Raw genomic sequence first — 22473 nt, forward strand, 5'->3', positions numbered from 1 at the left:
TTTACTTAGTTGTTTATTCAAGTCTTCATTAATGTAGTGTTCTGCGCCATTGTGGCAGGTTAAGAATAGTTGAAAATGGCTTGTCACTCCTTGAGCTAAGAGGTGTGTCTTATTTTCCTACCTTCTTTCCTCTGGGCCAGGCCTTACACTGCTTTGATGAATAGCGTGCATTGGAAGTGATGCTCTGCCTGTTCTGACCCTTTTCAGAACTGTCAGCTTCTGTTTCCTCCTTCTTAGAACCCAACTGCCATGTTGTGAGGAAGCCCCAAGCAGCCACAGGGAGAGGCCCATGTGGAAGGGAATCAAGGCTCCCTGTCAACAGTCTCTGTCAACAACCAGCATCAACTTGCCACCATAGAGGCCAGGTATCTTGTAAGTGGATCTTTTAGCCCCCTTTGGGCTGCCCTAGCTGATGGCATGTAGAGCAGAAATGAGCTGTTCACATGAACCCTGCCCAAATTGCAAAATTGTGATTGTTGTTTTATTTATTATTAATATTTTTTGAGATGGAGTTTCACTCTTGGTGCCAAGGTTGGAGTGCAGTAGCACCATTTTGCTCACTGCAACCTCTGCCTCCTGGATTCAAGTGATTCTCCTGCCTCAGGCTCCTGAGTAGCTGGGATTGCAGGCACACGCCACCACGTCCAGCAAATTTTTGTATTTTTAGTAGAGACAGGGATTCATCATGTTGACCAGGCTGGTCTCGAACTCCTGACCTCAGATGGTTCACCTGCCTTGGCCTCCCAAAGTGCTGGGATTGCAGGAATGAGCCACCATGCCCGACCGTGATTGTTGTTTTAAACCACTGAGTTCTAGGATAGTTTGGTATGCAGCAATAAGTAACTAGCACAGACAGAGCTCATGCTGGCATATGGGAACATGAAGATGAAGTCCATGTCTTAGCCCAGGTTCCTCCTCAAAAACAGAACCCAAGACACAGGTTTACTCATAGTGTAGAGTTTCTTTGGGAAGTGATCCAGGAGTAGCAGGAATGAGGACCAAAGACAGAAAGAGGGAGAAGAAGGAAAAGCTAATGTAAAGTGTATCCCTGAGTTGTCCACCACTGTGATTGACTGGGACTTGGTCCCTCTGGGACCTTTTGAGGAACATAGAACTATAGCTCAGAATTGTCCCCCTAGCGGGGTGTGGTGGCTCACACTTGTAATCCCAGCACTCTGGAAGGCTGAGACAGGAGGATCACTTGAGCCTAGGAACTTGAGACCAGACTGGGCAATAAAGTGAGACCCTGTATTTACAAAAAAATGCAAAAACTTAGCTGGAACTCACTGCCCAGAAGGAGCCCCTGCCTTCAGACACAGTTCCCCTTTTCAGAGAACTGTCAGCTTTTGTTTCTTCCTTCTTAGAACCCAACTGCCATGTTGTAAGGAAGCCCAAGCAGCCACATGGAGAGGCCCATATGGAGGAAAATCAAGGCTGTAGTCCGAGCTACTAGGGAGGCTGAGCTCAAGGATAGCTTGAGTCCTGGGAGGTCGAGGCTGCAGTGAGCTGTGATCGTGCCAGTGCACTCCAGCCTGGGCAATAGAGCAACACCTTGTATCAAAAAAAAAAAAAAAAAAAAAAAAGTCTACCTGAGGGAAGAAAGGGAGGAGCAGCTGGTCACAGGCTCCCATCTCCCATTGGCTAGGTCGTTCTATGGAATGCCAAGCTCCCTGCACCCCCAGGATGTGCAGGAGAAGATGCCATGTTAGCTCCTGAAGGTGTCCCATGCTATGACATCAAAGAAGTCACAGGAGAGGAAGCAGCAGACATTTGGCATAGACTTGAGATGAGTGCTAGCCACATGCAGTGGGAGGAACCTACCTGGAACAGTTTTCTGTGACCTTGGCTGGAATCAGAGGTAAGGCCATGGAGGTAGGAGGTGGCCCACAGAGGGGTTGGGGGTGACAGGGACCTTTGAAGAGCTTGCAGTCTCAGGTTTCTGCTCTGCACATGAAGCCACCTGTCTATAACTGGCTGAGTCTGAAGGCAGGGGTTCCTTTTGGGCAGTGAGTTCCCACCACCATGTTCAGAGTCTGAACGTGAGTGTCCCCAGGACACCCAGGATGCCTGGCTGGCCAGTTGAAACTGGCCAGTTAGTGCTTCCTGCAGAGTCCTGGACAGGGCCAGCCAACTTTTACCTAAAGCTCTGTTCTTTTGCCAGAAAAGTTCCAAAGCCTTCGTCTACCTGTCTGGTCTAAACCCATTCACATAAACATCAGAGGCATTTGGAGTCCTCAGGAAAAATACGCTCAGGCCGGTTGACATGAGAAGCCCTGGGCAGTGCCACTTCCTCCACTTTGTGGGTCAAGGGAGGTGAATTTCCAGATTCTGTTGGAAACCTGAAACCCACAGCAAGACCAGCCTCCTGAGAAACACTTCTGAAATTATGGGGCTTGAATAACATAGCCTCATGGTATTGGAGGTTCAGATTAGGTTTAGAAAACCTATGTTTCAGTTCCCAGGTGCTGGAAGCCATGTTCCTAGAATATTGAGCAGGAAGGACACAAGGTTACCTTGGTTCTCATTTCAAAAATCTGGGCCCTGGGAAAAACCTGTGTTCTCTCAGGCTTTTGAGTAGGTAGAAAACTACTTAACAGGAAGCACCAGAAAGCCCTCTGAGTTCTCTGGGGGACACTTCTTAAGCAACACCATGAGGCGTGTGGATGATGAAAGGTTCATGGGTGAGATTCGGACTCAGTGCATTTTAGCAAGGCCAATGCCCTCCTGAGCCAAGTCAGAGGACATTGTTATTGCGGCAGGCATTCTGAAGAGGGTATTAGGAGGATGGTTAACTTCTGTTTTGTTTTGCTCAAATTCCTCATTTGGCTTTTCATGTGCAAGTTTTCAGAGGAGAAGTTCCGCTTCTGGGTCCAGAATAGTTTTCCGTCCAAGAGTGGACACTGTGGTCTTCCTCGGAGTCCAGAACAAAGGGGTACCTTATACCCAGGGACCATTACATAGGTGGACAGGGTGACGGACTTGCCCAGGGGCTATGTCCTTGGAGGCAGTGGATGGGGCAAGAGCTGTCATCTGGGGGGTAAAAGGTGTTCTTCTGCCTGGGGTTCTCCCACTATTAGTCAAGTGACCTTGAGCAATCCTTCTACCTGTCTGAGCCTCAGTTTCCTTGTCTGTCATGGTTGAAGCATTCTCTGCCCTGCCTGTCTCACTGACCTCAGTCAAATCCTGGGTGTGTGCGCATCAGCTCCCACAACCAAACGCTGGATGACAGGTGGAGCTGCCTCCAGGGCGACTGGATTAAGGAAGCAATCTCTCAATCAATCTCTCCTCTGTTTTGTTTCCCTTTGCCTGTTGGCTTCTTTCTCTCAATGCTGGAATCGCAGCTACAGGCTGCTCTGGCCTCCTGCAATCCTTAAAGCCTCACAACCAAAAGGAAGAGAACCCTGGCAGCAGTAGAAAGAAAACCCCCAGAATCACTCATCCTGGCTGGGGGTGTGGTGGGTGGGTTGAAGATGGGGTACTTTGATTGGTCCAGTTTGGGCCATGTGCCCATGTCTGCTCCAATCACTGTGGCCCAGGGCAGTGGAGCACGATGATTGGTCCACTTGGGAGAAGGCTCACCCTTTGGCCAGGGGGAGGCACTGTGGCTGGGAACCCCCATCAGAAACACGAGACTGCCCCCACTCCTTTAGGGTACTGATGCGTCTTTTCTGTATCCTTACATATGAGACCCATCCCAGTATCTGGCATGCAGTAGGCACTTTCTACATGTCTGTGGAATAGTGTTGCCAGGGAGGCTTCTGACACTCCAGAGTTACTTGAGTTAGATACCTGCTTCTAGACTTCACAGCACCCATCCCTGTTCCCAAGTACTGCTTATGTTCAATTGCTTGTTAGCGTCCCGCATTAAAACGTGAGCTCCTCAAAAGCGAGGACTTTGTCTGGCTTGTTTACTGCCAAGTCCTCTGTGCCTGACAGCCTCTGGTACAGATAATTGGTCAATTAATGTTTGTGAAATGAACATCAACTGTCTGTGAGGCTCAGTGTCTTGACAGAAGGAGCCTGACTCTGCCCTTTCAGGTTGCCTAGTGCCTTCTCCATTCCTCTCCATCCTCAGTTCCAGTTTCTGTTCCTCTGGGTGCAGTTATGACTTAACGTATGCCCAACAGCCAATTCTAAATACATTTCTGTGCCTTAGGTTCTGTTTTTTATAAACACTAGTGAGACCATTGCTTTGACAAAGGTGCTAAGATCTACAAACATTTATATTTGTTTAATCATCTTACAATTGAATGCTTTTATCTTGAATGTTGAACTTTTTAAGTGAAGTTCCAATAGTACTTGCAGTAGTGAGAGGTGTTTCACCCGCACCAGAATGAATTCTCAAAAACTTTACTTTGCCAGAATTGGATGAATAAAGTGAACCATTATTGAAATTGATTGATGTTTCAATTGATGCATCTGGTGACGCTAAAACTGGCATTGTTTCACCATATGTGAAATTCTGCTGAGATGCTATCCAATGAATGACCACTGCTTTATTTTCAGCTTACATATAAGAAAACTTAGAACACAGAGCAAGCTCGATTTTAAACTGCCACCTGCTCGGTTGCCCCTGTGCATGTTAAATTGTGGATTCTGGGTTCTGGACAGCCTTATTCTTCTTGTTTTTTTGAGATGATATCTTGCTCTGTCACCCAAGCACTGGAGTGCAGTGGTGCAATCTTGGCTCACTGCAACCTTCACCTCCTGGGTTCAAGTGATTCTTCTGCCTCAGCCTCCTGAGAAGCTGGGACTACGGGCATGCTCCACCATGGCTGGCTAATTTTTGCATTTTTAGTAGAGACAGGGTTTTGCTACGTTGGTCAGGTTGGTCTTGAATTCCTGACCTCAGGTGATCCACCCGCCTCAGCCTCCCAAAGTGCTAGGATTACAGATGTGAGCCACCACGCCTGTCCTGGAAAGGCTTCTTAAAGTTCCTGTGAACCTTTGAGGTAGCTGCTGACACTTTTTGAGCAGACTTCTCGGTAGTCAGTGGTATTGCTGTGGTTCTTGGCAGATGGTAGATGCAGAGAACAACTTTGTACATGTTACAGTTTCATAATTTACTTTCTTAGGCAAGGGAAAGTCAATATATTTACGTTTTCATTACTCAGGCACTTTCCTTTTTTGTTGAGTTCATTGCTACCAAAAGGGTTTATTGAAAAATGAAAATGCAGTGGCAAACAATAACTAAACCACTGTAGCTTTGTAGCAAGTGGTAAGTAGCAAAGTCAATGCAGCAAGGCCGTGGGGACTCCCCTCTGTGAACACTTCTTCCTCCCAGCTCCTGGACATACTGCCTACGTGCCTGGCTTGTCTCTCTCACTTTTCCCACTGACCCCAGAGCCTAGTGGCTTCATGCATCTTGCGGTTGTGCAAGTGGCTGAGGCGCTGAGCAGTTGGTGGGAGCAGAGGTGCTGTGTCCTTCTCTCAGCACCACCACCATGGGAAGAGCTGGCTCTCCTCAGTTACCTGTGTCTGCCTGCATTTCAGTATCTCAGGAATGGCCTGGATGCTGTTTTTGAAAGGTTCCACTGAGTCAAGAGAGTGTTGGGAGGGAGAGGCAGGTCAGCACTCTGCCTCTTCCAGTTGCAGCCTCAAGCGTAGGTGAGAACTTGCTCATGGCACACCCCATGTGCCTACACACCAGGAGAGTCCCACACCATGAGATGCAGTCATGGCAGGAGCTGAAGCACAGGTGGGGAGTTACCTACCTCCCCCAGCTTCTTTTAGAGCAAGTCTTCAGCGAACTCCACTAAACAATGCAAAGCTGGGTGCACGCCAAAGCAGGCCCAACACTGGGATAACAGGAGTCACCCAGGACAGCCCCAGAGAACCCAGAATGTATAGTCCCTTTATCCACTGGCTCTCGCTGGTATTCTGGTTTCAGATGGATTTGAGGACAATTTCCCAGTCTGGGGTCTCCACTCCTGTGTGGTGTGAGAGTTTAGGCCTTGAATGAGTAGGGGGCATGGGTGGGAAGTCCACTGTCTCACAGTTGTCTCAGTGTCTACCCAGTGTCTGCTGTAAGAGGGTGCTCCCTGCTGCTGCCTCAGGCAGGTGCGAGGGAGGAGTTTTCCCATGGGACCACCCATTTGCTATTCTTAGCTTGAGATGGAAAGCCCAGTTTTGACTTCCATGGAGAATGGGGCCCGAGGACTTTCTTCCACTCGCTGCTGTGACTTCCCTCCACATTTCTGGCCCCTGTGACTCTCCCAACTCCTCCTGACCTCTTCATAAATACAGCTCAGCTACACACAAAATATATGTCTACACTGCACCACATCCGGGACTCCTGCAGATGCCAGCAGGGGTTGACAGAGGACGGCGGCTTCTCACAGTGGCTCAGGACCCCATCACCTGAAATGCAACTCTTCCAAAGGCCACTTCTTTCACTTATGGGTTTGGAAGGCCTTGAGATCCACCTGGGCCTTCCCTCTCCTCCAACCTTGCCCCTCAGATGATGCCAGGCCCCCAGGCCTCCTCTGCTTGCCCTTGAATAAATGCTACCAAATGGTCATGGAAGTCATGTGAAGTCAGCCAGGTGTGGATCTCTGACACATGGCCTGGGTAGAAGCTGTACCCACTTGCCCCTCCACCAACTCCCACATACGCATGTGAGTACACCCATCCACGCTGGCCATGAGGGTGTCTGGGACCCTGGTGAGGCCCTAGACAGAATTCGATGGCAGCTCTCACACTTCCCTCAAGACCATAATTGTTTCATCCATACAGTAGATATAGTTGTTCAAAAATGTTTATGGAATGAAAGAGGAAGGAAGGAATAAAAAATTTAAGAAACTCCCAGAACCTCCTTCCTCCATCCCAAGAGGTATCAGACAGTTCATCAAACTTCTTGGGGATCAACACACCTGGCCATGGCATCAGGGTGAGATGGGAGGAGAGTCTCAGGTGTGGCTCCCAGCAGGGCTGCCTCCCCTGCTGGGGGCTCCTGTGTCCTAGACTTCTCTGCCAGCGCTGCAGAGGGTTCCTCTTCTCCTTCAGCAGGGCACGCCTCGTTAAGTACCCCCGACCCCCTAAGGCAACTGACTCTGCCTGGAAACACAGACACCAGGCGCACCTCAGGTGGCACAAACTAGAAAGTAGGTGGCAAAGGAGAGATGGGCTGGATGAGCTAATGACACGGGCCTGCCTTATTGGACACAAGGGGTGCAGCAGGCAAATGGCAGAGCACGACAGAGGCAGTCTCGGGCTTGGGAAGAGGCAGTATGTGGTGACCCCCTCACCGTTCTGATTTCAAGGGCCACGGTCACCTGTCAAACCAACAACTCCAGGATGTGTGCCACTGTTTGTGTAAGAGGAACGATGCCCCTGGGAAACAGCACGGAAGCAGGAGGGCTTCTGCTCTCTGCTGTGTGACTTCGAGTAGGTCCTTTTCCTCCATGAACCTTGAAACCCTTGACACATGGGAATAGCAAACCTCACCTTGTCTTTCTCCTAGGATGTCTTAGTGAGAGAGGGACCTGAGCCACCATCCCACAGCACCTCTACTCGACAGGAGAGAGAGTTGGGGCCCAGGGATGAAAGGGACACAGGCAGCATCACACAGCAGATCCACAGCAAAGCGGGCTCCAGGCCAGGTCTCCGAACTCTGGGACAGTACCTGCCCCTGGCCTGAGTCCAGCCAGTGCAGATGTTCCTGGGAGGAAGAGTTTTCTAGAGGGCACATGGCTCTGGGTCCTCTTGCGGGAGACCTATGGGCTGGGCTGCATGCAATGAAGCCTGTGGTTTAAATGTCAGGAGGAAGAATCCTAGGATAGATTCTTGTTACATGGCATGGGATTCCCTGGAGGGCTTCGCTGGTGTGTGGATCACCCTCATTCTTACCAGCTTGCACCCATGGGTGGCTCCATCTTCAGCAGAGCTCAGACTTGTCAGAATGTGATAAGTACCCCCAGAGCAAAGCTCCATGCTTAGCAGAGGTGCACAGCCATCAGGGGAAATCCTTTGGATTGGATTTTAGGTGGTAGCAGGTGGTTTCCAAGACAGAGACCAGTTGATGGCATGGGTTTGTTTCTTTTAATCTTGAGAAGTCTCTCTGTGGGTGGGTGCTGAACTCACCATGCCGCATGGCTCATGGCTATGGGTAACTGGTCCTCAGTCAGTCTCATGTGGCAATCGGGACCTTCTACTTCCTTGCCTTCACTTTCTTTTCTTTGTTCACTCTGTGGGGCTTCAGGGCTTCCTCCTGGCCTGCATGACTGGTGATGGGGTGCGGGTTAGGGGTGGGGGCGTTGAGGTTCAGAGTTTTCTTCTGAAGCTTCAGGTCCAAGATGGCGAACGTGTTCTGGATCTTGCACTGCAGCAGCTCCTGCAGGAGCTCCATCTGGATGTGGATGACCTGGCGGATAAGGCTCTCCAACTCCTGGAAGGAACGGGGAGGGCCGGTGAGCGGGGTTGGGAGGTCTCACCAGATCTGGTTCTCAACTCAGCCCCTACTGCGGGTATGAGGATGTGTCCACTGTCCACCCATCTCACTCTGCCCATGGGCCATGGCTGCCTTGACCTCTGGCTTCTGGTTGACTTCAGTCAACTAGGGGTAGGAGGTCTGAGGATGGGGAGGTCCTCATCTTCTCCTGACCGGCTGTGGGCTGGCCATGGCCACGGACCATGGGTAGTCACACTTCCTGTCCCTCAACCCTTGCCTATAACTAAAGCTCTCTTTTGGGATTCCAATAGTCACTCCGTCCCTTTTCTCTTTTGGCCTAGAGTGATGGCCAGGCTGTTTGAGTGTGTCATTTGTTCTGGGCCCATTGGCCGGTGCCGTATTTCCTATAGACCCTACTTCCTGGTCAATGCAGGCTCCATCTGGATACCCCGCCCCCAACCATCCTCATTCTCACCTCTCAAAGTTCTAGTGGCAGCTTCATGGGAGGGGACAGGGGAAATTGCTTCAGAGATTGGGCGTGTCATCCACCCAGCCAGCCATAGGAAGAATGGAAACTCAGCCACCGTCCATCCACCGAGTTAAACAGGAAACCCCATTCGTCAGCTCCATCAGAGTCATGGCCAACAGAGCCTGGAGACACGGACGACGTAAGTGTGTTTCTCCAGGTTCCCTGCCCGAGCAACCACACAGCAGAGGAGCTATTGTCAGGGGACACACTGGAAGCAAATGGTTGTCCATAGTGCATTTCTTTGAGATCTTGTATTCACTTAAAAGGTATGCAAAATTGTGCATTTGCCCCAGCATATCCTCTTGGTTGTTTTTGTAGAAAAAATTATTGGGGAAGGTTGTTGTGCTATAGGAGAATGCGCAGGGTTTGTTCTATGCCCTTGAGTGCCCCATCTCAGGTGAATAGCTGGGGCACATGGTGTAGGGGGCTCTGGCTCACCAGCTCCGCCAGGCTGGGGCCAGCAGTGCCATGCTGGAGGCTGGGCGGGGAGCTGGGAGGAGCAGGCAGGAACAGCTGTGGGATGTGCAGGGCCGTTTGGGCCACTGTGGCCATGCCCCGCCCCACCCCGTGTGCTAGAGCAAGGTCCCCTGCAGGGGACCAGAGACGTAGACTGTGGCAGGGGTTTTGTTGGGTCTTTATTGAATGTCTTCATGAACTAAGATTTCATGGCCCCCTGATGTGCTACTTGTCTGCAGACTTAACCTTAGATGAGCACCATCCAGGCTGCTGTGCTCATTGCTCTGTAGAGATTTTCCTCTGTGTGTGTGTGTGTGTGTGTGTAACCCTAAAGGAATACTTCCCAGGGCCATTTGCTCTTCAGCTGATGATTCAGAAACCAAAATCCCTTGGAACTCACAGGCCCTGCAACTCCCCGACCCCAATGCCTGAAACACACGCACATACATGCACACACACGTGCACATACTTGTCTCTCAAAGTATGTTCAAAGATGATGCAACCATGATGACTTCAGTGCCTATGTATAGCTAAGAAACCAATGTAGGCTTGGCCAGGCCCTCAAGAAGTCAGCTACCCTGGGGCTTGGGTCGTCACGGTCATTGATGAGCTGGTCGTGGGAAATGCTGGCAGCTAGAGCCGCAGTGGTCTGGCAGACCCTCCAAGAGGGCAGCCCAAAGTCTGAGATCCACCACCAGATCGTCCCAAGTCCTCCCCCGGTCCCAGCTCCACCCTTTGTCTCCCTGGTCACATGACCCTCCCCGAGCTGTCCCCATGTCCCTGCCTCCTCCATCTTCTCCCCTAGCCTGGGGGCGTGCCGGCTCTGGAGACTGCAGCAGTTCCAAAACTGGAGTCTTTTTCCTGCCTCTCTTGGTGGAATCTGTCACTGATCAATGACACAGAGGAAGGAACTTAGACTTCAGGGTCAGTCAGTCTCAGTCCAAATGTGAACTCTACCTCATGCTAGCTTGGTGGCCTTGGCGAGTTGAAAAGTTCTCTGAGCCTCAGTCGTCTCATCACTAAAATAGGGACATGAATTTCTACCTTTAGTCTACCGAGAAACCCGTGGTAGACCCTTGATTCCTCCCTGCATCTCTCCCCCTCCCATGGGCGCCAACGAGGAGCTCCCATCTGCAGTGATGCCAGACCTGGCTGATGTCTCTGCTGGCCCAGGTGTCCACCCATGGCAGGTGGTCAGAGCCTCACCTGTCTCTCCAGGACCCGGCCAGGCTGCGCAGGCGCAGCAGCAGTGAACACCTTCTGCAGTGAGCTATCCAGCTCCAGGAGCAGCGCCTCTTTCAGGAGCAGCACGTCGGCGCGCTTCTGTGCCTCGGCCTCCGTCAGCGTGGCCACCTGCTGCTGGTGGGTCCACAAGTCCCTGTCCATGCCCTCGGCCAGCGGGAGGGGCTGGGGTGGCATGCACACCTCCAGGTGGGCAACGGTCAGGCTGACCTGCTGGTCCTGGCCCAGGACATACTGGTAGAGTTTGTAGTGGCGGATGAAGGTATGGTGGAAGTAGTCACAGAGGGCCAGCAGGTGGGTGGTGTTGAAATGGTCCTGGTAATCTCTGAGCTTGTTCCCCAGGATCATCACAGCCTCAGTAATGGAGCAGCCTGTGGGCACAGGGGCCAGGTACAGAGTGGGAGTGGGACAGAGCTGCCCTGCCAGGCAGTGGATGTGGGCTCTGCACCTAGACAGCCTGGTCACAGAGCCCATGTCCCCACCACATTTTTAAAAATATTTATTTCTATTTAATTTTTTGAGACGGGGTCTAACTCTGTCACCCAGGCTGGAGTGCAGTGGTGCGATCATAGCTTGCTGCAGCCGCCAAATTCCAGGCTCGAGAAATCCCCCTGCCTCAGCCTCCTGAGTAGCTGAGACTACAGGTACATGCTACCATACCTGACTAATTTTGTTTATTTTTTGTAGAGATGAGGTTATCACTATTTTGCCCAGGCTGAACTCCTGAACTCAAGCGATCCTCCTGCCTTGGCCTCCTAAAGTGCTGGAATTACAGGCGTGAGCCACTGTGCCTGCTCTAACTGCAATTCTTATTACCATGCATTAGCTCTTGAAAAATACAGAGTGTACCACGTTTCTTTTTTTACTTGCAGTAACTTATACTTATCCCATTTTTTCTTACATAATTACCCCAGTATAATCATATAAATATGATTATATGATCTCAGTATAATCATATTATCATTACCAGTATTTTGTCTTTTTTGTTTGTTTTTCTGAACTCCTGGGCTCAAGCGATCCTCCTACCGTGGCCTCCCAATGTGTTGGGATTACAGGAGTAAACTACCACACCTGGCCAGTATTTTGTCTTTTGATGCCTGTTTTAAAGATGTACTTTAGTTGTGCTTTATCTTGTTTCTACTTCTCTTCACGAAGGAGATGAGAATGTAGAAAAGGAATTCCCATAAGAGTAGAGTAGGAGGTAGCGGGGCACGGTGACTGTAATCCCACCACTTTGGGAGGCTGAGGTGGGCAGATCACTTGAGGTCAGGAGTTGGAGACCAGCTTGGCCAACATGGCAAAACCCCATCTCTACTAGAAATACAAATATTAGCTGGGTGTGATGGCAGGTGCCTGTAATCCTAGCTACTCGGGAGGCTGAGGCAGGAGAATTGCTTGAACCCAGGAGGTGGAGGTTGCAGTGAGCCGAGATCATGCCACTGCACTTCGGCCTGGGAAACAGAGCAAGACTCCATCCCCCCGCCAGAAAAAAAAAAAAAAAAAGAGTGAAAGCAGGTGATTGATGCCCAGGCAACTGTTGTGCTGGTGGCTTGTGTTACAGAGTTGGGAAAATATTATTTACCCCATGCAAAGGATTGGCTCTGAAGGTAGCACTTGGGCAGTGCTCCTCGGGGGGTGACCCATCTCCCCACTTCTTCTCTCCTCCTCTCCCATTCACTCCTCCTGCTCACAACTCTTTCAGGTGCTCAGCACAGTGGTTGGAGGCAGGGCTCTCCCATCATCTGCTTGGTTCTCAACAGAGGAGGTGGTTCATGAAGGGCCATGGCTGAATTACATGCCTACCCTGGTGAGTAGATGAGCAGACAACAGGCAGAGAGACAGGCAAGTCAAGGGCAGCAGGAGAGCACGGCCCTGGCTTGGAGACCTGGGTTCTCATAGACACTGTCCTGGAATTGCACTGTGGACTTGGCCAAGCCTATCCTGCTCCCTGACTCAGTGTCCCCCTCTGAAGAATGAGGGCTTGGGCCAGGCGCCCACCAGATCATGCACTTTGGAGAATTCCACAGTTCCCTCTGCTGACAATGAAAGTAGCATGTTGTAGGCAAGGAGCCACGCTTTTCCCCAAAGTGGGGGACCTGGCTTGTCCACAGACCCTTTCCTTTGCTCTTCCTTTGTGTGAGCCCTCCATGGGGCGCTATGCGGTTTCTTCACCCCCGCCTAGAGTGCTGCATGCCCCTTCAGCAGGGACTGTCTCAGCCTTGCCCACAAGGTTGTTTTGAAGTCCCCCCACCCCTAGTCCCTTCATGTTCCCTCTTGGCTGGTCCCTGAGACTGTCTTGCTCTGTATGGAAATATTCACCTTGAATCTCCCCAAAGTACCCAGAGGGTGGAGACATCATGGTATTGGGAAAATATTAGCAAAAGGGGCACCACTCCACTTGGAGCCATGTTAGGGTGTGCTGGGAGTGACGCCTGGATTCTGGCAATCTCAGCCTCCAGGGGGAGGGAAGGAGGGACACTCCACCATGCATAATTACAGACTGGAGGCTGTACTTCTCCTTTCTGTGATGGCAAACCAGTAGGCTTGGAGCCCAAGGATTACACTCCTCTTGTGAGGGTACCAGGTTTGGAGGTCTGAGATACTCTGTCCCTCTTAGATATGAGACTGGGCCTTTTTCCCTCAAATGTAAAATTCAGAATAGTGATACTGACTTCATAGGCTTGTTGGAAGGGTCAAATGGGGTAAGATGTCCAGCTTCATACAGAGCCTAATGCAAGCCAGCAATAAATGCTGTAGAAAGAATTTATTTCTACCTTTGCAAAAAAATGTTTCTCCCTTCCCCTTTCCCCTCCCCCATAGAGCCTTCCCTCTATTCCTTCCTTCATTCATCTCTGTCCATCTTTCCATTCATCCATTCTTTCACCCATCCATCCATTCATCCATCATCCTTCCACTTATCCATCCATCCATCCATTCATCTATCCATCCATCCGTCCATCCATCCATTCTTCCACCCACCCATCCACCCATCCACCCATCCATCCATCCATTCATCCATACATTCATTCATCCATTCTTCCAACCACCCATCTATTTTTCCACCCATTTGTTTATCCATTCACCTATTCATCCATCCATTAATTCTTCGATCTATCCACCCATCCATTCACCCATCCTTCTATCCATTTGTGAAAGGAAAATAAAAACTTGGGAACCCAATTCACTGTGCCAAAAGAAAAAAATTAATTAACCTGAAAGTTGAGTAACACAAGAAACTGGCTTTCCTTTGATTCCTAAGCAGGTAGCTACAAATAAAAGGTTAAATATCTCTACAGGTAGCTACTCTATATTCACCTTATCTTATATAAGGTGCCAATTTACTGAGCAAGGGAGGAACACATAATTGATTATTCTGCACCTGCTCCTTTTCTCTTGCAACATGTGGATCACCATACCCTCCTTCTTTCCCCTCCAGTCCACTTTCCCCTTTAAATATTGAAGCCCTCAAAATTATTTTGAGAAAGGAATAGATCTTTCTTCCAGGTATGTCATTAACCTTGGCAAAATAACCTTCTAAATGGATTGAGACCTGTCTCAAATATTTTCGGTTTACACATTTATCCTTCCATTCACCCAAGATTAGTTTGTCAAATGGTGACTGAACCTATAAATTGTTACTGCCTATTAATTACTCGGCACTATGCAAGATTTTGGCAGTACTATGACAACAAATAAGTCATATCCCCTGCTCTCAGATGCTTGCAGGAGAGACACAAGCAGATAATGGCAGTGCATAGTAAAGAGGAACAGAGTTGGGTGAAGAAGAGCACGGACTTCAGGACCGGGTCCTTCTAGAGAAGGCGATGTGTGAGCTGCATCCCAGAGTGAGGCTGAGCCAGGCCCAGAGGTGGGGCCACTTCACAGCCCAGCTGAGTGACAGCAGAGGAGCAGGAAGCAGCCTGGCCTGGGTGGGAGCAAGGTGAGGCTTGTTGTCATTGGCATCTAAAGGTGGAGGCAGATGATGGCAAGAGCTGCATGGAGAGGTGGGTGGAAGACAGACACAAGGGCCTTGGATGGACGCCATACTCAGAACCAGGGCTCTGTCTTCTGGGCAGTGCACAGAAGGAGTGGATCTGAGTGGCAGGACCTGGCCATCCTTAGACGTAGGGTGTGCAAGCCAGAAACCGGCACAAGCCCCAGGTTCTTATGGGGGATGTTTGAGGGACAGTGGGCCTACCAACAGAGAGAATACCATATGGTAAGATGCTGACTTCTGACATGACCCCTGCCCTCAGAGAGATTCCAGTCTTGAAGAGGAGACAGTCAAACAAATGATGGCCACCTTTGTATTCTTGGCCTCCAGCACTGGGATTTGTGCACAGGAGGGGCCCAGTCAAAGTCTACAGAGTAAATGAACCAGCTCTAATATGTCAAGGTGGAGGTGTTCATTCATTCTGTCAACAAATACTTATTCGGGGTTTCCCTGTGCCAAGAACTCTTCCAGGTTCCAGGGAGGTGGTGGAGGGCTGGGGAGGAAATGCACAGATATCTAGCTCTGCACAGGGCTCTGTGGGATTGGCAGCACACAGGACAGGAAGAAGGTCAGGAAGGGCTTCCCTGAGGAGCAGTAAAGGGGCTGGGATGGACTGGGTCAAAGGGGTTTGCTGGGCAAAGAGGTGGTGAAGAGCGAGGCAGGAGGGACAGCAGCTTGTGCAAAGGCCCTGTGGTTGAAGCAGGCATGGGCCTCTGAGGGACTGAAAGGTGGGGGAGGAAGGCAGTCAGCAGGCTGGAGATCTGCAGGCGAGGAGCTGCCTGGCTGGAGATGAGGTTGGGTAGGCCAGGTCCCGAAAGCCCCTAGCATGCCCTGCCCTGCAGGGGTCCCACCCCCAGGGTCACCGTCTGGCAGTACCCCCGACGGAGTCTTTCTCCAGAGTTACTCATCAAGGTCTTTGATCTTGCGCATTTTACTGATGTGATTTGTTCTTGGTCATTTTCCCTCCGCTAGCACTCAAGCTGTGAGAGAGCGAGAGGCCGTCTTTTCTGTTCACTGCTGGGTACCAAGTGCCAGAGCAGTGCCCAGCTCCTAGGAGGTGCGCTGCAGAGAAGGAGAGCCTTGTTGAATGGACACAAGGGAATGGGCATAGCACTTTCAGAGGCCAAGGCAGGGGGATCACGCGAGCTTGGGAGTTCAAGACCAGCCTGGGCAACATAGAAAGACCCCAGCACTATTAAAAAAAAAAAAATAGCCAGCATGGTGGTGCATGCCTTTAGTCCCAGTTACTCAGGAGGCTGAGATAGGAGGATCACTTGAGCCTAGGAGGTCAAGGCTGCAGATCGTGCCACTGCACTCCAGTCTGGACGACAGGGTGAGATCTTGTCTTTCACACACACAAAAGGATTTATTTAGGGAACATTCCCATGTGCCAGGCATTGGGGGATGTTGCCTGTGGCCAAGGCTTTCACCATGGAGGCTGCTGGGCTGGCAGAACAGGCGCCACAGGCCAGGCCCACCCCGACATGGCAGAAGGGTTTCCAGCCGGTAGGGGGTGAGTGGAGCCAGGTTCCAGGGAGCCAATTCTGGCAGCAGGAGGAACAAGCTGTGTCGGAAGGAAGGGCCAAGGCCTCGGAGGGGATCAGCCTAGGGCAGGGTCCAGGTCCAGCTTCACTGACCAGAAGCTCTTGGCTGCTGCTGCCCTCCGGCCAGCAAAGACCCGCCTGGCCCCACATGCTGTGTCCCTTCCCGTCCTTTCACGCAGAGCTGGGCGTCAGAGCACGCAGGCCTGCCGTCAGTTGGCAGGAGCTTCCCCGCAGGGACACAGTGAGAGAAGGAGGAGCTCTGAGAGGCCAGGGGATCTGCACATGCCCCATGTCGGAGGCACCAGGCTGGGGTCCAGAGGCCGATGGGAAAGGCCACCCCAAGCAGAGGGGCCAGCAGTGGTGAAGGCCTGGGGCGAGTGGGGCACGGCGTGGCTGTGTGCACAGGGCCACACCCAGCTGTCCAGGAGGCAAAGCAGGATTCTGGGGACTGAGCTGGGGGACCCAGGGCTTGTGGTCAGTGTGGACAGGGTCATTCATGACAGCCCTGTGTGCCTTGTGAAAGAGGTGACTTCATCACGGAACACGAGGACCTCTGAGGATAGCGTACATAGAATTATCAAATTCCTCAGGGTTAAGAACCTGGTGGAGAGGTACCGAGGCCAGACATGAGAGGCTGGTGCCATCCCAGAGGGAAGATGGTGACCACGTGGAGGACAGCAGAGACTGCCCATCAAGGGATCCCAGAGGGTGAGCAGACATGAGGCCATCATTTTTGATCAGCAAGCTGGACTCCGGGCCTGTGTGGGGGCGACGGTGTGTGAGCTTCACCAGGTGACTCATCACACCGTCTCTGAACTGACCGGAAGGTGCCCTCCTCCTCCAGCCTGGCCTGGCCTGACGGAGCATGGGGTGGGGTCACCTGCATCCTGCAGCTGTGGGTGGCTGTGTCTGCCTCCTTGGCGAAGGCCAGCCCCTGAGCCCCTCTGTTCAGCCCCAGCTGCTGTACACAGAGCCCAGATCTGAAAGGAGAAGTCCGCCAGGCTCAGTAGTGCGAATGCGCTCAGCAGTTGTGCTGAGCCAGGGTTTCCTGGCGGCTTGTCATCCTGGCCGATGCCCTACTATGGCCACGGGCTGTGGCCTGCACCTAAGAGGTCATACAAACCAAGTGCAGACCTTGTCCTGGGTCAACAGGGAAGGAGCCCCTGGGCTGAATTCTAACTTTCGGCCCCCAGACACTCTTGGCTGATTGTGGGTTTCAGCAAAGCTTGTTGGAAGCCCGCTCATGAGACATACTTTCTTGGCCTTGGACCACACTCCCTGGGCCTCGGGTTGAGAAGTTCCTGGTGACTCAGAAAGCAGAGGGATTAAGTCTCAGGGAGAAGCCGCTGGCTGCAGGGCGGACAGATCTGTGCCTGCAAGTTGCTCTTCAATAACAGGGAGTGGCCTTCATTTGCATTGGCTGCTGGGAACTTCCTGAAGATGGTCCCCAAGCCCCTGGAGGCCAGCACCTGTGAGGAGATGCAGTGGGAGTGGGGGAGGGGAGGAATGAGGAGGGGAAGGGCGGGGGAGGCTTGCTGGGCAGATGTCAGCAGAAGCTCCACGATCAGGGCAGAAACGGCTCGGACCAGGAGGCTCCAGTGGCTTCCTTGGCCCCTCAAACCTGGAGTCTGGGCTGGGCGAGCAAGGGGAGATGCACCATGTCCCTGTGGGGCTGGAAATGGGGAAGGTTGCTCCTTCTGGGTGTGCCTGAGCGGGAGGACCCAGGTACCCCGATAAACCAGTTTGGTTCCCCCATCTTGCCTCCCAGGGGCAGGAACCAAGTCAAGCTACAGCCTGGCACTGCTCACCTTTCCCAACACCTGAGCGCCTACCAGGGCTGACCCGATATGGTGGGAAGCAGACGAAAGCAAGGGCCCACCATCTCCACCCAACCGCATCCTTCGTCTCCCCGCATTGCCCTCTGCCCTCTTTGTGCTCCTGGGGAGACTCTACTAGTAAACTCCTTCACCCCTGGGTGCCAGGGACTGTACTGCCCAGGTGAGCTCCCCTCAGTTAGGGAGCACCCACTGCCTTGTGCCATGCATGCTCTAGGTCACTCGGTCTCCCAGCTCCCAGCACAGTGAGGCTGGCACAGGCACCAACCCCTCTTCACCCAGGAGAGAAACTGAGGCTCAAAGAGGCTGAGGGGTTTGCAGAGGGCCACTCAGGTGGTAAGTGCCTCAGCAGGAATTCAAACTCCAGGCCATCCAGCTCCAAGCAGCTTTGAGGTCTTTTTGTAGATTCTTGGAGGTGGACACTGCAAGGGACCTCCAACCCCATTGGTCACATTTTCCAAAGAATGTTTTGCAATAGCTGTTACAGTTGACCCTGGGACAACATGGGTTGGAACTGCAAGAGGAAGGAGTCCCTGCGCTGAATTCTAACTTTTGGCCTCCAGATGCTCCTTCGGGTCCACTTACACATTGATTTTCTTCCTGTGCCACCCCCAAAACGATAAGACCAACCCCTGCTCTTCCTCCCCCTCCGCCTGTTCAACATGAAGATGACGAGAATAGTGACCTTGATGATAATCCACTTCCGCTTAATGAAGGGTAAATGTATTTCCTCTTCCTTATGATTTTCTTAATACTTTCTTCAGCCTACTTTATCGTAAGAACACAGTACATAATACATATTACATACAAAATATATGTGAATCAACTGTTTATATTATCAGTAAGGCTTCTGGTCAACGGTAGGCTATTAGTAAGTAAATTCTGGAAGAGTTCAAAGTTACATACGGGTTTTCAACTGCACGGGAGGTTGGTGGCCCTAAATTTCGTGTTGTTCAAGAGTCACCTGTATATCAAAATGAATGTTTCACAGACAGAGAGACCTTTAAGATATGTTGGATCCAAGGAGATTAAATAGTCTTAATATGCTAATGAACTCAACAAAATATGCAAATGAGCTTAGCAGATCACCAAAAGGCACGGAGCGTTTGCAATGTTTCTCAAATCTGTTCAGGGCAAATAGTCTTTCTGGACCAAGGAGCACATGTCTCTGGACCAAGGAGAAATGTTGAGCTTGTCCAATCATTTTTCTCTACAAATGGGGAAACTGAGGCCCAGAAAAAGGGTGAGACTTGCCTAAAGCTAACCTGTGGCAAAGTCAGGACCTGAGCTCCGCCCAGGGGGGAGGGGTCAGGAGCCTGGCGGTAGAGCTGCCCTCCCCGTCACCACTCCCTGTGTAGGGAAGGGGTTAGTGTCTGTTTCCTTTCATGGCCCCAGCCCTGGTGCTTTTTGGTAGGTCAGAAGTGTCTGTGAAATGTGGGCTGGGGCACTGTCTGCCCAGGGAAGGGAATGGAGGAGCCAGGGCAGGAGACTGGGCCAGGCACTGTTCCCTGGAGTGAGCTTTGTGGCTGCCCTGCTGACCACGGCCTGGGGACAGACAGGATTGTCAGCAACAGCCCTGAGAGCTTGCCACCTTTGCTTGAGACCTCTTCTGTGGCTCCTGCCTGTCCCGGGGTCCCTGGACTGCTGGCCTCCCCACCTCCTACTGCAGCACAAGTGGTCCCTTCAGGATGACCCCTTTCCAAAGCCACCTGGTAAACTTCAGGGAGAGGAGAGAGGACAGGCTGGTTGGGCCTGACACTCCCGTGGGAAGGAGGGGCCGCCGCATCCCTCGTGACCTCATCAGGATGGGCCTGGACTGGCCAGAGGAAGACACGCTGGCTGGAGATGCATCGTCCTCCTGCCCTGTGACTTCGGCACCAAGGATTCGATAACTGCACGTTCTGTTCTCAGCCACCATTCACGGCCACACGGCAGCCACCATTAAGCTTAGGGAACACCTGGACTGAAGATGGCACTGACGCTGGGGCCATTCCTTGAAGCTCAGCTCCTCTGTCAGGGGCAGTGGGGTGTGTCTGGTATGAGCACAGACTGGAGATTCAGGCAGATGCGGGCTCACCTCGGGCTGCACAACTTCATCACTTGCACACGTTATCTTGCCTCTCTGGGCATCAGCGTTCTTTTCCTTTGTCTTTTTTATTCCATTTATTAAAGTTCAAAAACTGGCACAACTATGTGTTAGAAGTCGGTAGTAGTTTCTGGAAAGGGTCAGAAAGAGGCTTTTGGTTGCTGATAATGTTCTTTTTTTTTTTTTTTTTTTTTTTTTGGAATGCAGTCTTGCTCTGTCACCCAGGCTGGAGTGCAGTAGCGTGATGTTGGCTCACTGCAGCCTCCGCCTCCCAGGTTCAGGTGATTCTCCTGCCTCTGCCTCCCAAGTAGGGGGGATTACAGGTGCCCACTACCATGCCCAGCTAATTTTTGTATTTTTAGTAGAGACAGCCCTCGCCATATTGGCCAGGCTGTTCTTGAATTCCTGACTTCAAGTGATCCACCCACCTCAGCCTCCCAAAGTGCTGGGATTACAGGTGTGAGCCACTGCGCCTGGCCCGGTTACTGATAATGTTTTAATTCTACTTTCTAGTTCTGGATGCTGTTAAATGGGCACACTTTCTGAGAAATATCAAGATGAACATTTATAGTGTATGCACTTTTCTGTGTATGCTATAATTAAATGAAAGATTTACTTTAAGAAGATGGTGATCCTGAAAAATAAGTTATTCCTAATTTGTGCAATGATGATAAAATCACAGAAAAGTAAACAGATTTTAAAAAAATAGTATTTAAAAGCAGAATCTTTTCACACTGGAAGCAGTTTTTCTAATGCAATCTATTTCTTTTCTTTCTTCTTTTTTTTTTTTTTTTTCTTTTCTGAGATGGAGTCTTGCTGTGTCACCCAGGCTGGATTGCAGTGATGTGATCTCACTCAGCTCGTTGCAACCTCTGCCTCCCGGATTCAAGCGATTCTCCTGTCTCAGCCTCCCAAGTAGCTGTGTTTTTAGTAGAGATGGAGGTTTTACCATGTTGGTCAAGCTGGTCTTGAACTCCTGATCTCAGGTGGTTCACCGTGAGATACACCCGCCTTGGCCTCCCAAAGTGCTGTGATTACAGGCATGAGCCACTGTGCCTGGCCATAATGCAATCTATTTCTATTATGCAAGACTTTTAATAAAAACCATTGTGCATATTGATTGCACCGTCTAAGAGACACGGGCAGCAGTGCTCTTACTTGTAAAATAGAGACAATAAAAATATCTACCTCAAAGATTACAGGACAGCATGCATATATGGCGCTTTCCACAGTGCCTGGTACACAGTAAACACTCAATAAGTAACGCCATTGTCACCATCATTGCCATCATCAGGCCTCTGCTGGCATTCCTACTCCCTGGTGGGCTGTGTGGGTTCCTGGACTCAACCTGCTTTGGCAGGGAATGAAGCATGGCTCTAGGACAACAACCCTGGAGACTGGATTTCTTCAATCCAATCCCTTCTTGGCAGTTGCCCGGTGATTCTATTCACCTATGGTGGTGCCATGAGCGGGCACAGAGCCCCACCTGAACAGTAGTGGAGGCTCTTTCTTTCCTGGTCACTCAAACAGTGGAGGGGACAGGACAACTGGGAGTGGGCTAGGTCCCCAGTTATGGGGTGCAGAGGGTAGGGGAAGAGGCCCCTACTTACTACATAACTCAACAGGCCCTTGTGCTGTATCCTCTTTCTCCCCACTATTGTGGATGCCTCCATGGCAAGAAACTGCTGGATGGGCCAGACTTCCCAAATCCAAATCAAGATTCTCTTTTTCTTACTATTACTTTATTGAATTAATTAATTTTTAAATACCACCAGGTGTTCCAGGGTGGTCTCCCATCCAAGTACTAACCATGTCCGACTCCGCTTAGCTTCCAAGACCAGACAAGATGGGCACGTTCAAGGTGGTATGGCCATAGACCCAAGTCTAGATTCTTGCACTGAAAAGCATGTGGGTGCTTATGAGAACGACAGGGCAGATAATGGGAAATCTTCCCAGAAAGCTCTGGATCTGTGGTTGCTCCCCAGTGCTAAGCTCTCAGGAAATAATACTATCACTACATTAGTGTGTTATTTTACAGTTATAAAGCATTTACATTATCCATCAACTCATTTAATTATCACAACCAACCTATGAAATACGTGTTTGACACCATTTAACAGATGAAGAAACTGAGGTTTAGAGCATGCGTGTGGCTTGTCTACTGCTATTCAGTAGTGAAATCAGTTCTCAATTCAGATCCTCCAACTCCAAGGAGAGTACACCACAGTCATTTTTTAGGAGTGAATGGAAGATATATGAAATATACAGCACTACAATATGTCCACTAGCATTCTTGGATTTAAATTTAATTTTTCAATTGTTGTGAATATACATAACCTAAAATTGACCATTTTAACTGTTTTCTTTTTCTTTCTTTCTTTCTTTCTTTTCTTTTCTT

General features: G+C 50.8%; 1 protein-coding gene across 1 annotated transcript in view; it reads right to left on the reverse strand.

Moving 5' to 3' along the window:
- Positions 1-8071: 8071 nt before the first annotated feature.
- The window catches only part of C8H8orf74 (chromosome 8 C8orf74 homolog), a 29228-nt gene continuing 14826 nt past the window's right edge, over positions 8072-22473 (reverse strand). Inside the window, exons 3-4 of the mRNA XM_007961664.3 lie at positions 10581-10987; positions 8072-8386 (exon numbers count right to left, since the gene is read on the reverse strand). Coding sequence (XP_007959855.3) covers positions 8150-8386; positions 10581-10987 — 644 coding nt within the window. The 3' untranslated portion in view covers positions 8072-8149. The remainder of the gene's footprint in view (positions 8387-10580; positions 10988-22473) is intronic.

This window comes from Chlorocebus sabaeus, chromosome 8, assembly GCF_047675955.1.
Source record: "Chlorocebus sabaeus isolate Y175 chromosome 8, mChlSab1.0.hap1, whole genome shotgun sequence".
NCBI classification, from domain to species: domain Eukaryota; kingdom Metazoa; phylum Chordata; class Mammalia; order Primates; family Cercopithecidae; genus Chlorocebus; species Chlorocebus sabaeus.